Source organism: Alternaria hordeiaustralica, assembly GCF_023758085.1.
Source record: "Alternaria hordeiaustralica strain BMP 2776 chromosome Unknown scaffold_8, whole genome shotgun sequence".
NCBI classification, from domain to species: Eukaryota; Fungi; Ascomycota; class Dothideomycetes; order Pleosporales; family Pleosporaceae; genus Alternaria; species Alternaria hordeiaustralica.
The window spans coordinates 777482-793445 of NW_026056780.1; the positions used below are offsets into that span (position 1 = coordinate 777482).

Sequence of the window (15964 nt, forward strand, 5' to 3'; positions counted from 1 at the left end):
TACTAGTACTAGCCTTACTATTTAAATATAGAAGTAACTAGGCTAGTTTTGCGCCTATAGTAGAGCTCTTATAGTAATTAAAAATAGTGTTATATAGTAGCCTCTACTTAAGTTTAAGATTTTTATATAATGTTGTAGGTAATACTAAAGGCAAAGCTAGATAGTCTACTTTTATACCTATCTACTAATTAGTTAAGAGGTTAGAATACTTATTTACTTAGTTGCTCTAATCTATATAATTCTTAGAGTAGTATCTAAGTTAATTCTATATATTACTATTAGTACTAGTCTAGTTTAGAAGCTATTATGTAAGCTTACTTTAGTTAGTATTTATATTATTTAATGCTACGTTATCTAGGTTCTTCTAAGTAGGTTTATAGACAGACTCTTCTAGATCTAGTAGTGTATTATTAAAGCTATTAGCTTTATAATTACAACGCTTATAGCACACTTTATAGGCTTTAAAGAAGTTACTATAAAGCTTATTATAGGTGCCTTTAATAAATAGAAGATCTTTAATAGCCTTAAAAGAGTAATGTAATATAAGCTTTAATTACTTATAATTCTTAACGTCTATTAGAGAATACTAAGAAAAGTAGTTAATAATATAAGCTTTGCTTTATAGTTAAACGTTATATAGCGCCTAATATTTGTGTATATATAGAAACGTAAGAAGATTAATATTATTAAGAGAGTTAGAGCGTTATATATAATGCTCTAGAATAGTAAGACCTTAACGTACTTTACTATTTTTAATTTAAGTTATTCTAGACTGTTAGTTTAATAGGCGTATATCTATATATATAGAGGTCTAAGATGCCTGCTTAAGAGAGAGACTAAGAAGCTAATAACACACCTTCTAAGTAGAGTAATTACGCTTACTAAGTAGCTTATTTATAAGCTTTATTACTAGAGACTAGAAAGGTCTTAACTTATTTACAAAAGAAATAATTGCCTGTATAAGCTTGTAGTAAGAAAGTAAGGCCTACTTTAGTTTAGAAGTATACTTAATAATATACTTTATAATAGTAGTAACACTAGTATAGAGTAATATATTAGTATTTGCCTACTAGCTTATTATAAATAGTTAGTTATACTTATTTATAAGAGAATTATTACGCGCTAGAAAGAAGTGTTAATAGAAGTAATTTAGGTGCTTAGTAACGTAAGCTTTGTTACACTTATTATATAGAAACCTAAATTAACACTCTATTAAACCTATACTCTTATTCTTGCGTTAATAGTAAAGCGTGTTATAAGCGTAGCCTTAGACTTAATTTACTATATTAGATAATATATTACTACTATTAATAAGCTTAAGCCTAGAGGTTTAAATTATAGAATCTAAAGTAGTAGGCTAGGCGCTAGAGTTAGGCTATAGGTTAAATATAGTAACGTAAATACTCTAGAACTTAGCAAATACATTATAGGCTAGCTTACTAATAGTAAGAGTTTTAACTAAAGGTAAACTATCTATCTAAAAGAGACTATAATTGTGTGTACTGCTATAAGACTACTATTTAAAGTAATGCTAGAAATTCTTAATATTAAACTTAATATTAAGTACTTTATTTTAAAAGATTTGTAGATAGTAATAGAAGTAATATACTATAATATAGAGGTTGTCTTAGAGATTATTACAGGCTAAACAAACTTGCTAAGTTTAATTAGCTAAAAGCTAGGCCTTATAATTAGAGAATAGCTTTATTAGACTATTCTAGTGTATATCTATAGCTAATAGCGTAAGAAAGAAACTAGAGTAACCTAGCTATTAAATTATAGACTTAAGCACTTTTATCTACTTACTCTAATAAGGCTAAGTACTAACTAGGCTAGCAGAATAGTAAGTAATAGAGTTAAGAATCTAACGTAATTTATTACTATTATTATTAAAGGCGTTGCGTAGCTACTCTATAGTTAACTTCTTATTCTAAGAATAAAGAGTGTTAATAAAGAAGCTAGCTTAAGTGTTAATTTGTATACGTATAATAGTATTAAAGACTATATAGTAAAACTAAGAATGCTAAGCAAATTGTATATTTTTATAGAGAAGTATATAGCGTATATACTTAGAGTAGGTAATATTGTAAAGCCTTGCTAATACGTACTTTGCCTAGCTATAAGAATATAATCTAGAAAAGGCCTAACTTAATAGCGTATATATCTTGTTAAACTTAGATAATAGAGTAGCCTAAGGCGTTAGTATACTTATCTTAGGTAGTTAACGTAGTTAACGCCTAATTATTTATTATCTTATTACTTCTTAAGAATATAGTTACTACTAGATCTATTTAATCTTGTTGTAGTTAGTATAAAGATTAGGTACTACTATAACTTCTAGGTCTTTATCTATATAGCTGTTAGAGTTAATAGCTATAGCGTTAAACTAGGCATTAGCTTCTACTTTATATATAATAAGTTTGTTATCTATAAAGAAGTTATTGCCTAATACGTTAAGGTTATTATAAGTAATCTTAATATTATAGTAACTAGAATAATACTACTACAGAAACTTAAGCTACTTTCTAATAACTAGCTTCTGTATATAAGTGTTACGTTAAGACTAGCGCTATATGTAAGAATCTTTATTATAGTTAGAGAGCTATACTAGAATTATATTAAGATCTAAAAGAAGAAGAGAAAGGTAATTATATACCTTTACTATGTTAGTAAGAAAGTTAACAACGTAGCTTTTATACTTATACTATACTTCTTAAACTTAGTAAACTTTAATAAAGTAATATACTCTAGTAATAAGCATCTTCTTAATCTGCGTAAGAGGCTCTAGGTCTTTCTTGCAAGAGCTAGAGTCTAGATTATTAACAGCGCTATATAGATATAGTTTATTCTCTTTAAGACTAGCGTTAGCCTTAATATAGAATTTATATACGCTATTATTATTAAGACCTATATAAAACTACCTCTTATAATACTAAGTATAGGTTTCTAGCTTTTTAGAATCTAACTTAGTATAGAAGTCTTAAAGTAGCTTAAAGTCTTAATTAGTAAGTGCTAGATTATCTTACTACCTATTAGAACTTAAGTCTAAGAGAAGGTTAGAGACCTATAGAGCTGCCTCGCTAGTAAGATAATATTGCTTAGTTAGTCTAGAATTAGATACTTCTTAAGTAGTATAGCTATAACTTATACGCTAACTACTCTTAATAGAATTAGTAGTAAGATACTAACTAGACGCTAGGCTATATAAAGGTAGAGTTAAGAAAGCGTCTTTGCAAGATAAAGAGACGTTAGGTATTACATCTATTATACCTTACGTATAACACTTTTTATATATAAATTATTTACGTGTATAGTTATTATTAAATATATCTATATACTAGATATAATAGTAATAACTACAATAACACACTATATTAATACTCTACTTCTACTATAGTTTAATCTAAGATAGATTATAGAATAAGTAAAGCCTATTATCTTTATATATATCTATAGGTTAGTATACCTTACAACTTATATATTAGAAGTAATAGCTAGAAGAATATAAGAGAGAAGAACTATAAGACCTAGCGTAGGAATAGTTGCGTAACTAACCTATACTAGCAACTAAATTACTATAGCTATAACTATAGAAAAAGCTAGCTCTCTATAATAATAGAGGTAGTAATATAAGAGACTTATTATTTAGGTTCTAATTATAGAGTATAAAGGCTAAGCTATAAATACCTAAAAGAGTCTAAAGCTAAGATAAAGAGGGAAGGTTACTTAGAGAGCTACTAGTGCTGCTAGTAGACTTACCTTCTATAGCCTATCTCTACTTAACTTTATCTAAAGAAAGAGTAGAAGAGAGTTCTTTACTAGCTTAAGCTATAGCGCAGTAGTCTCTTCTAATAGTATTCTACTCTCTTCTAGCTACTACTATCTTAGGTGTATTACTACTATTTAAGTCTTATTAAAAGTGTATAGTGCTACCTATTCTAGTGTTAGAACTAGTACTAGAGAATAAGTAAGAAGCGTTTAAAAGAGTTACTAGTCTAAAAGCTATGTAAGCTAGAGTAGAGGCTAGAAAAAAAGAAGTTAATATAGAAGTAGAAGTAATAGGTTAATAGAAAGCTACATTAATATTAGATAGAGTTAAACTAGAAGACAATATACTATATAGAGAAGTAGAAGTGTTAGAGAAGCCTATAATAAGAGTACGTTAAGATAGAAGCTTAAACAGACTATAAGTAGAAGACTTAGAGAAACTAGTAGTAAGGTTGCTACGCTAAAATATTAGCTAAATGCTGCGTCTCTAAGAGCTACTACAAAGGTTAAGCAGTATTAGGCTAGGTACTTCTAGATTAATAGAAGATCTAGAAGTAATATTACTAGTAGCGCTAGCGCTAGTTTTAAGACACTTCTATATTATATTAGTAAAGCTTTATATATATAAATAGAACCTAGGCATACTTAAGCTACTACTATACTAGAGTAAAGGCTTACGTAATACTTAGAGCAGTAACTATAACTTTTAGTAATATTATTAGTAAATAGCTTCTAGTTTAAGTGTTAGATATATGTTTTCTTTAATAGAAGTGCTCTAGTTAGATCTAAAGAACTACTACCTAGAGAACTGCTACTTAGTAGAGGACCTAGAGGTAGTTACGCGCCTGTAATAGAGGCTATTATAATATAGTAGAAAATATAAGTAGATAAGTAAGTATTTAGAGAGTTATCTTATAGTAATTAAATTAATAGTAATGTAACTTAGTTATAGGTAATAGAGAGAGTAGTTATAATATTAAATAGTGTTATAGGTAAGTGTTTACTACTTATACGCTATAACGCGCTATTATAGAATTGTATATTTACTATATTTACGTAGTTATAACGTAAGTAATTGCGTAGTTATAATATAAATAGTAAAGTAATTATATAGTTATAACTTAAAGAATAAAGTAGTTAGTATAGTAATAGTGTTCTTTATTAGCCTAGTAAAGTATAGAGTCTAATAATAGATACTTTTAGGTTAAAAACTTTCTAGAACGTAAGAATAAATTCTACGCTCTTCTCTGCTAATACTATAAGATATATATAGAATATCTTAGTTCTAAATAGTAGCTAAATAGTAGCACTAGTAGAGGTCTAAGAATAATTATTAGTTAGACGCATTTTCTAAAACGTAGCGCTTGCCTATTATTAGTACAAAGTAAGATGCTAGAGAATTTATAAAAGTATAATACTTATAAAAGTAGAGCTAAGTAACTACTAACTACCTATTAAAAATAACTATTAATCTTAAAGTAACACCTATTAAAAGATATGCGCTACTAACTCTTCTAAGTAAGTAAGCTAGTATAACTAAAGTAAGTAGGTAGTAAAAAGACACTCTATAGAGTGTTAAATCTCTTAGTAATACACTACACTCTGTAGAGTATTAAATCTCTTAGTATAAGTCTATACTATTTCTAGAAAGATAGTTTATTAATATCTCTAGAAGAATACTTATTAATAGTTATTGCTGCAAGATAGGTAATTAAGTCTACTTAAGATCTAGTATAGCTTAGTTAATAAGAGGCTTTAGTTAGCTTAGTTAAAGAAAAGCTTTAATATTAGCTTAGTTAATAAGAGGCTTTAAAAGGCTTATTAAGGTAAGTAAAAAATGCTAAAAGTAGAAAGAGTATAAGCTAAAAGGTAATACATAACTATACCTAAGACTATACCTAATAGTAATATAATACTATAACTCTTAAGCACTAATAGTTAAGCTAGTCTACTATATAGAAGTAACTCTCTAAGTTACTATACTCTAATAGAGACGTAGCTTTATAGATAAAGTATTATTAATACTAAGGTAGTAGATTGCTAGGTAAGAAAAGTAGAGATAGTATACTTATATTAAATACCTTCTTACACTAAACTCTTAGAAAATTAGAAATAGAAAGGTAGAGTTAAATATTCTTAATAGAGGGCTAGAGCTTAGTATCTAGGCTTAATAGTACTCTAAATTACTAAGACTAGAGCTGCTAAGGTAGTTAAGATTAAGTAAAGTATTATAAGTTAAGTAAAAGTATTAAGAAAGATAGAGAGAGAGAAAGTAGAAGAGATAGAGGTAGATAGGCTATTTATATAGTCTGCTAGCGCCTTAAAAAGTTTATAGTAATAAGTAATAAGAATAGTAATAAGAATAGTAAAAAGAGTAGTAAATTACCTAAATAGAAAGTATTTTAACTTATTATATAGGTAGTAATAGTAAATTATAGTAATAATATAACGCAAGAGCTTTATAGACTAGATTATTACTAACGCTATGCTATAGTATATAATTAATAGCTAGGTAGCTAGGTAGCTAGGTAGTTAGCTAGAATAACTTAGTAATGTATAATGTTAGTACGCTACAATATATATTAATATAGCATAAAGAAGATAGTATAAAGAAGATAGTATAAAGAAAATAGTATGTAGAAGATAGTATAAAGAAGATAGTATAAAGAAGATAGTATATAGAAGACAGCGTATATTAGCTATAGTAATTACTATTCTCTTAACTTAAGTCTCTCTTAGTTACTATAATATTTAACTAATATTCTATTAAGAAGCTTACTAAGTAATACTAGAAGTCTGTTAAGCTACGTAAGCAGGTATTAACTTAAGAAGAAGACGTAGTTACTTAAGAGCGTAACTACTAATATTAAGTTCTATAAGCTAACTAGTAGTAGGAAATTAAGTAACTCTATAGTAATAACTAGTATAACTAGTAGTAGAAGACAATAACCTTAGTAATAGCTATAATCTTAAGTAGTAGTTTATTTAGAGAATAGTTAGTATAGCTAAAAGAGAATAGAATATTCTCTTTTTCTTAGCAGTAAGGCGTACTTATAGGTTTTAGTAAGTTAAAAAATAGGCTTTTTCTTTCTCTTGTAGTAGATGCTTAGAAAAAAGGTACTTAGCTTTCTACTACTATAAGAATAGGTAGTAAGAGTTATAGAAACTAGAGTAATACAGCTTTTTGCTACTGCAAGAGTAGGTAGTAAGAGTTATAGAAACTAGAGTAATACTAGGCCTAACTTATTAGTAATAGCAGTAAGTAGGTAAGTTCTTATAGGCTCTTAGGTATAGATGCCTATATATTAGAGTTAGATAATAGTTAACACTACTTTACTAGCGTAGTCTTAAGTAGCAGTTTATTTAGAGTATAGTTAGTATAACTAGAAGAAGATAGAATGTCCCTCTCTTTACTAGTAGAAGCTTTCTTCTTAGTGTTAGACTTATTAGCTATAGCTAGAATACTATTAGAAACGTTTAGAAATATATAAATAGCGTTAAAGTAAAGACGTAAGATAATAGCTAGTAGTGTAGCATCTTCTTAGTAATTTTAGGTATAGACAGTAGAACTATAAAAGTATAGTAGTAAGAGTATAGTAGTAAGAGTATAGTAGTAAGAGTATAGTAGTAAGAGTATAGTAGTAAGAGTATAGTAGTAAGAGTATAGTAGTAATAGAGCTTAGAAAGGCTATAGCTAGTAGCTTAGTCTTCTTATCTAGAAAACTAGAGAGTAGAGGCTTATAGTAGTAGAGCTTAGAAAGACTATAGCTAGTAGCTTAGTTTTCTTATCTAGAAAACTAAAGAATTTCTTAGAAGGTATCTTAATAATATAAGTATAAGTAGGTTTAAGAAGAGAGAGAAGAAGAGAGCCTCTAAGATAGTTATGTTTTCTTTCTTAGCCTATATTATAGTATTAAGAAACTCTATATTATTAAATTTATTACTATACTTATTACTATTATCTATTACGCTAGTATTTATAAGCTAGCCTATAGTAGCTTCTCTTCTGTATAAGTACTCTAAGTAAGAGAATAAGAACGTTAGTAATAATCTTAATAGCTAGTATGCGTAGTGTAGGTAGAGTAGCTAGTATAGGTAGTATTAGAAACTTTAGTAAATGCTACGCCTATAGTTATAGTAAGAAGTAGCGTAGTAAGAGTAAAGTAGCTAGCATAGATAGTGTTAGAAACTTTAGTAGATGCTACGCCTATAGTAGTAGTAAGAGGTAAGAGGTAAAGTAGCTAGTATAGGTAGTATTAGAAACTTTAGTAAATACTACGCCTATAGTAGTAGTAAGAGATAAAAGGTAGAGTAGCTAGTATAGACAGTGTTATAGAAACTATAGTGTATTAAACCTAGTTCTTTAGAGCAGCGTAGTAGAGTATACTATTATATTCTAGCTATTATACTACTAGTTATTAGTTTATATAGAGTTAGTTTAGATAATATAGTAGAATTATATTACTATTACTTATGTATAGCAGCTCTTTAGCGCGCTATATAAAAAAAGTTAGTAGGTATATTAGTAGATAGCCTCTACTATTTAGTATAGTACTATATATAGAGCTCTTATTAGTAATATAGACTTCTAGAAGGCTACTATTAAGCCTAAAGAGAGAGTTAGTATACTATAAGATAGTAATATAAGTATAAACTTACCTCTAGCTTAAAAGCTATTAAGTCTAAGTTAGGTTATTTAGTATATATCTAAATATTAGAGAGATATTAATAGAAGTGTTTAGTCTTATAGAATATAAAAAGAAAGTAGTAGTAACTTAGAGGTAAGAGCTACTTAGAGGTAAGAGCTGCTTAGAAGCAGTAGTAGTAACTTTAGAGGTAGAAACTACCTATAAGTAGAAGGCTTAGCTTAGTGTTGCGCGTTAGAGTTCTTAGCTTATTTATATATATATTAGAGAACAACTACTATACTAGCCTTAGTATGTTTTAGAAAAGAGTAGCTTCTACTAGAGCTATACTCTTATATTAATAGAAGTTTTTAATAGTAGCTAAGTAGCAGCACTAGCTTAGAGGTAGTACTACCTATAGCTTCTAGCGCGTAGAAGGCTTAGCTTAGTGCTACTACTACCTATAGAAGGCTTAACTTAGTATATTTTAGAAAAGAGCACTTTCTACTAAAGTTGTACTCTTACATTAATAGAAGTTTCTAATAGTAGCTAGATAGTAGTAGCAGGCTTAGAGGTAATAGTAGGCTTAGAGGTAAAAACTACCTACTAGTTCTAGCGCGTAAAAGGCTTAGCTTAGTGCTGCTGCCTATAGAAGGCTTAGCTTAGTGTATTTTAGAAAAGAGTAGACTGCTCTACTAAAGTTATACTTTTATATTAATAGAAGTTTCTAATAGTAGCTAGGTAGTAGTAGTAGGCTTAGAGGTAAGTAGTAGTAGGTATAGAGGCAACAGCAGGCTTTAGAGTAGAAACTACCTACTAGTTCTAGCGCGTAAAAGGCTTAGCTTAATATTGTTATCTATAGAAGACTTAGCTTAGTATATTTTAGAAAAGAGCACTCTTTACTAGAGCTTATAGAAGGCTTCTTTAAAAGAGGTCTATTAGGTGTTTAGTAGTTTATATTAGAAATATACTCTTATATTAATAAAAGTTTCTAATTACTAACTAGAGAAGAGAAAGCTATAGACTACTTATAACACGCCTCTCTAGCAAAGACTCTTACTACCTTCTTTAGTAGTAGAGACTCTTACTACCCTCTCTAATAGTAGAGACTCTTACTGCCTCTCTAATAGTATAAGCTTTTTCTACCTCTAGTAGAGAATATAATAACTACGCTGCCTCTATTAAGTAGGTAGATAATTACTTTTTTTTATTTAAGCTAGAAGCTATTTAGCCTAAAGTGTTCTAAAAAAGCTATAGTAGTAAAGTATTAAAAGCTAAGTATAGAGAGAAGATATTAGCTTTAAAGTTAGGCGTTAAAGTATTTTAGCAGAACTTTTAGGCAAGTTTAAGGTAGAGAACTATAGTATTAGAGGTTAAACTAGCCTCTAATCTAGTTAAAGTTAAGTAGTTAGCTGTATTATTAAATGTTATTTAGCTAAGTAGTAAAGAACTTAGAGAAGAGCTGCAGCAGTCTTAGAAAAGAGAGTAGTAGTAGTCTTAGAGGTAGAGAGTAGCTTTAGCTCTAGAGAGGAGAGTAGCTCTAACTCTTAGAGAGAAGAAAGATAACTCTAGTTCTAGTTTATCTCTCTTCTACTAAGACTAAGTTTATCTTTCTTCTATTTAGGCTTAGTTTGTCTCTTCTATTTAGGCTTAGTTTATCTACTTTGTTTAGGCTTAGTTTATCTTTCTTCTATAGCTAGTTACTACCTAGAAAGAGAAGAAAAGAGCTGCTGCTACTAAGAGAAGAGACGCTGCTACTACTAAGAGAAGAAGACACTTGTTAGTTCTCTACTTAGGCTAAAGTTATCTATTTTCTTTAATATATATTCTAGAAAGTACTTCTTAACTAGGCCTTTAAGACCTTCTAATAGTACTTAAACTCTTTAATACTAGATTCTTAGTTCTCTTTTTATAAAAACATTAGTCTACTAGCTAGGCCTCTCTAGTAGCTTTACTAAGAGCTTCTCTAGAGGCTTTATAAAGCTTTCTATAGAATAGAGAGAGTTTAGAGCTTATAGTTATAGTATTCTATTTATAAAAAAGGTTAATTAGTCTTAGCTTAAGTCTATAGTAGTAATAAGCGTAGTAATATTATTAGTAGAGAAGCTAAGCTAGATATGCTTTGTAAGGTAGAAAGATAGAGGTACGTTATTACTAGAAGAGAAAGAGAAGGTTTCTACTACTAAAATACTAAGAAGACTTATAGTCTTAGAGAAGAGGCTGTTATTACGTTAAGGCGTGTATAGCCTTCTAGCTAATATATTTCTTCTCTTACTTATTATTATTATTATTATAGACTTTCTAATACTTTCTATTATTAATAGATCTATACTTACTACGTAGAGGCTTATAGCTTTACTAGTCTTCTATAGAGAGCCTATTATTAATAATTCTATATCTACTACGTAGAGGCTTATAGCTTTGCTAGGTCTTCTATAAAAGGCCTCTTATAAAGAGTATTTGCCTCTAGTAGCTTATGCTAAGAGCTCTTTTTTTTTTATAGCTGCGCTAAGCTATTAAAGTAGTATATATAATATGTTGTTATTTAGAATAGCAGCAGCGTATTATAGTTAGAATAGTTTAATATTCTACTAAGGTATCTATACGTATAGTTATTACGTAATATCTATAAACTTCTATCTAATAAGGTTTAAGGTTCTCGCAGCTAATTAGAGTAACTACTTTTTAACTATATATAGCCCTATATACACAAAGCAAAGGTAGATATTAAATATAGCTAAAGCTGTAATAAAGTCCGTTTTAAATGAGTAAGCTGTTATGTAGCTTCAATCCGTCACTCTGCATCCAGGTTCGTAGCTCTTGGTACACAGTGCCAGCTGTGGTGTTCAATGGGTTTCCTTGAAGTTCTGCGCCTCGTTGCGCATTGTACTGCGTTCCGGGAGTGTTGATGACGAGACCGGGGTCGTTGCTTTGCTCAAAGTGGCCATGACCATGGGAGAGGTAGCGGTCAACGAGAGCTTTGAGATCTTGCAAGACTTTGTAACAGTCTCTGGGGTAGTTAGTACCGGTTCGTGACTCCTCCTCGAAGGTGCGCATCGCAAAGTCTATCTCCAGGGTGTACACGGGAGTGTTAAGCGCGGTAGCCGTGGGTGCAGTGCTGGAAGAGTGGAGAATCTGATCTAGTATCAAGATAACAGCAGCGTTGAACACGAAGTGTAGACCGGCTTGCAGCAGCTTCCTTGTAGATCGTAATCGCTTGGCTAAAAGCAAATTTCGCTGGGCGGCCTCTGGACAGGCCTGAACATATTTGCTGTGTGCATGTTGCTGCACAGACCACGAGCCATTCATATAGCGTTCAGCCACGGCTTGCTTGACAGCGGCCAGGAGGATGGGCCGAGTCGTGAGGACGATGAGTTGGTTGTAAGCTAGATGGAGGGACAGTACCGCGGGGTCAGCGTCAACGTCAATAGCTAGCACCGGCGGCAGGTTGAGTTTCCAGTTTTCGAGTTGGTCCAGAGCCTTGTCCACATTCAAGGTCGAGTAGCCACGTTGGTAGTGTCGTGGTGCGATTTTGAATGTCTCGCAGACGATATAGCCAGAGATGCGTGACAACTCTACGTGTGCTCGGAGACCTGCACATGGTGGCATCGAGCTGGGAAGTTTAGCGGAAGCTCTCATATTTACATGTGTAAGATACTTACGGCACATCGCATGGTAGAGGCAGCCTTATAGCTTCATCAAGTAGAGTTGGCGGGCGCCCCATCAGCACAGAAAGCCATCTGTCTAATATGTAAAGAGTCCAGAATGTGCGTTTGCTCGCTTCATCATTGCAAGACCTGAATGCACCATGTATAATGGCAATGTGAATCGCTAAACTAACCTGGAGATTGTAAGTGCGTGTCTTGTATGCAGTGCTTCAGTCTCTCTTACATATACGTATGCTGCATCTCTGCGGTTCAGCTCGATGAGATAGAAACCCATAAGAGTCAATACAGGGACATCGTCCAGCGTGAATCGCACGGTATCTAACGGATTCCCGAGGAGCTTTCGTGCACGCTTGAAGTACGCCTCTCCCGCATGCTGGTCTGAGCGTCGGGAAGACTGATGACCAAAAGACGTAGCTAGGGCGAAGCAGACATGGTAGAAGGCTAAGCCTCGGTGAGTGTCGTCTGTCGTCATTGAACTCAGCAAGACGGAAGGAGCCGCAGACGTAGGGAACTGGGTGAGATCGCCCCACACTGGGTGAAGATTAGTGAAAGCACAGTTAATCATTCCCGCATAGCTTACAGTATATTCCGCCAGACGGAAACTCGCCATTGCCGTCCTGGATGTAGGCTCGCAGTTGGGCAAGCATCAATGCCATGTCGTCCTGATCCGGAAGCCATAACGGGTCCACGCTTGGATTGGGGATTGGTCGCGAGTCGTATGTCTGATAACGTCCAATTGATGCAACAAATGAAGACCCATCCGCCGACTCGGGCTGGAAAGTCAGAGGAACCAGCGTAAGCATGAATTGCTTTAGGTAATCCAGGAACGTCGCTCCAGACGTTTCACCGAAGAATCTCGGGGTGCCACAAGGGTCGACAAGCAGGCGGCCATCGTTCGTGTCGGCTTGATCCAGCTCCATTGAGACGGAAAGAAAAGTCGGCGCGGTCGAACGCGTTCCTGGCCCGCCATGGTCGAGCTGTCCAATGATCTCGGCGGCCTCTCCAGGTGCAGCGATTTTGAACCCTGTCTCGAGTGCTGCACAACGCGCTCGCAAGCGTTCGAGCTCGTCTTTGAGAGAGTGCTTATCTGATTCTGGTGCTGGGTACTCGCATTCGCGTGAGGTTTTGCTGCATCGTTGGCACGGCTGCTCCCCCGAGCACCGAACTCGACGAACGTTGCACGCGTTGCATCTACGCGCCGTACGTCAGTGATGAGCTTTAGACGGGTGTTGCCACGGTGCATGACTTGAGCGATGCGCGTTTTCTTGATGCTGCCGATGAGCCCTGCTGACGTATGCGCTGGCTAATTGCCTGGGCGACATCCTTTGGCACCGTAGTACCAAGAAACCACAACCAGTACCAACGCGAAACATGAGGCTGGGAATTTACTCACGCTCTTACGACGCGCTTTCGTAACGACGGGTCGACCTTGTGCCGTCTTGGATTAACTGGCAGGCGCTGCGGCTGGGGAGAAGAAGATTTGGAGGAAGGTGTGAAGTTGGACTGCATTTCGGACCGAAACGTTCAATTCTGTCGGTAGCACACTTGCTGCCATGGATTGTGTGGGGAGAGATTGTGGGCGAGGAACAGTAGCACCGAAGAAGGGAAGACGCGAAAGATGTTCGGAAGCGTGCAGTTGGCGGCTCCTGGACCCCACGAGCCTAGTTACACGGCACATCACCGTCATTGTTATGTTGAGACTTTGTAAGGACCATGCCACTGGCATTTGCAATGAAGGCGAAGAGGATAAAGTCGAGAATGCGATAAAAGAAAAATGTGCTTCATGTGCCACATGTTGGTTGCACTCACGATCCAATCACACGATCTGGGTATGCCTCCATAGGAACCGGAGGGCGCGATGGCAGGGTGGCCTGATTAGCCTGCGCGAGGCTGCTGCAAGAAGTCATACCACCAACACCACGATACCTCCACCGGTATACACGCTTGACCTCAGAGAGAAGGTATCGGATTGTTGAATCCACATGTTTTACTTTTGGTCGGATGCTGAGAGTCACTCGGTGGGGGAACCTATCAGATCGATGGTATGTTAACATCTCACGCTACGACTACCGATCACGGGAACGAGGCGCGCGCCAATGCGGTACTTGAAAAGAGAAGCTTGATATTAGAGGTTTGTATACCCTCAACGGGTATAGAGATCTTATTAGAATGCTTGGAACGTCGTTTCATGGGACGCCAAACGGTACGGATCGAAGGAAAGCCGTGGGCTAATGCGCGTCAAGAAAAGGAAAGAGGAAACATCTTGCCGCCGAACAGAAACAGGCTCAGGGCCTCGCCACATGTCGCGTGGCTTCATTTCTCCAAATCCACAGCTAATTGCCACCTGCAAGCCGTCCGTATCATGTATTTGGCCTCTTCTTCGCTCATCCAGTTCATTTCTTCACCTCCATTCCACTTGATGCCAACAATCTTTCCGGCACCCTCGCCTTTTGTATCCATTACCACAAACAGTTCTGCGACCTTCATGCCAGTCCAACTCCGATGGAAGTGCACCTTTAGCTTTCCAGCCTGATCGGGACCCTCGCTGTAGATGTACCACTTGTCGTCCATGTCCCGTGGTGCATACCCAAGATATAACGAGTATATTTGTGATGGTGGAAGGAAGACGTTCCACGACGTTATGAGAGGCTTGCCGGGGAATGGCATGGTAGGTAGCGCGCTGGGAAGGATGCGTCGCCGCGGTTCTGGAGAGGGTGGAGGTGTGAATTCGCTCCGGTTGCGTTGATATATTGGCAAGTCGATGCGCTGGATGTGTGTGACCATCTTGGGTTGTTGAGGTTTCGAAGCATCGATAGTTACGATCGGACTCTTCTCTGTGGGTGACGCTGGCGGTGTAAGAAGGCTCAACGGTCGGTGTGATGGGCGGCGTTGTAGCCTTCTCGGCGACTGTGGATTTGACGATTGTAGATGCGGTGATCGTAGGCCCTCGCTCATGAGGAATGGCGACGGAGGAGCATCGCCGCGTTCTCGTCTGGAGAAACGTCGGAATATCGACTTCTTCCTCGAAAGCGGCTGTGGTGATTCGAGTGCCATCATCTTACTATTACCCCTCTATGCGAATCTTTTGATTAAGTCCTGGGTGTGAAACGTGAATCTCCAAAGTAGGTCTAACGGCGAACGAGAGTATAAACGAAAGTAATGGCCGACCAACCTCTTACCAAACAACGGAGTGGGGAAGGGAAAGTGTACCGTGCAAGACAAATACGGTGGTGGTACTCAGCCGCACCCCTCGCGGCGGGCTGAGTCTGGCTTTATTTAGCATGCGCATTCCAACTGCATGCGGACAAGCGGGTATCCCCAGCGCACCCAGATCCACTCCGCCAGCACGGAACTTCAGAACTCCCGCATGGTGTGGGCTGGCAAGCTTGAGAAAAAGGTCGTGGCGTGTGATCAGCCTGGAGATGGCTGGAAAGGAGTTCTGTTGGTGGTCCGGCAATGGCAAGCGTCACTTTGACGCGGGAAGCGCACGGCCTCTGCTGGGAAGCGCCCGAAATAGTGCAGCTTCAATCTTTGGGTCGATGCGCGAATCGAACTTTATCGCCGGCTGTATCCAGACTGGGGGACTCCCCTATTTCCCATGGATATTCTCGTACTTCAGAACTGCGAGAGCAATTGTCGTGTTGCGAGCGCTTCGCATGCGTGTACGCTTTGCCACAAAAAGATCCTTCGTCAACCTGCACGCACGGCGATCGCATCGGCTCCTCAATGCCGAAAAATGCCCACAAACCTACGTTTCATAGATATCACGATCGCACAATCAGAGCAGTCCGCACGACTGGTGTACAATAAAATCCGCCCAGTGAACGGTCTTTGGTTCCACAGTCTTGGGTTTTAGCTACCAACAAGGCCTGACAAAGCCAATCACAATTCCATTGTCCCATC

General features: G+C 35.8%; 2 protein-coding genes across 2 annotated transcripts; both read right to left on the reverse strand.

Annotated features, from left to right (window-relative positions):
* Positions 1 to 11153: 11153 nt before the first annotated feature.
* J4E84_005118 (uncharacterized protein) lies at positions 11154 to 13570 on the reverse strand (the record flags this gene model as incomplete). Its single annotated transcript, XM_049387717.1, has 5 exons — positions 11154 to 12006; positions 12056 to 12234; positions 12285 to 12592; positions 12642 to 13252; positions 13455 to 13570. 5 exons carry the CDS (start codon positions 13568 to 13570, stop codon positions 11154 to 11156), a joined length of 2067 nt encoding a protein of 688 aa, XP_049244695.1.
* An 804-nt stretch (positions 13571 to 14374) lies between these two features.
* J4E84_005119 (uncharacterized protein) lies at positions 14375 to 15118 on the reverse strand (the record flags this gene model as incomplete). The annotated part of the gene is made up of 1 exon (XM_049387718.1): positions 14375 to 15118. One exon carries the CDS (start codon positions 15116 to 15118, stop codon positions 14375 to 14377), a length of 744 nt encoding a protein of 247 aa, XP_049244696.1.
* Positions 15119 to 15964: the final 846 nt, after the last annotated feature.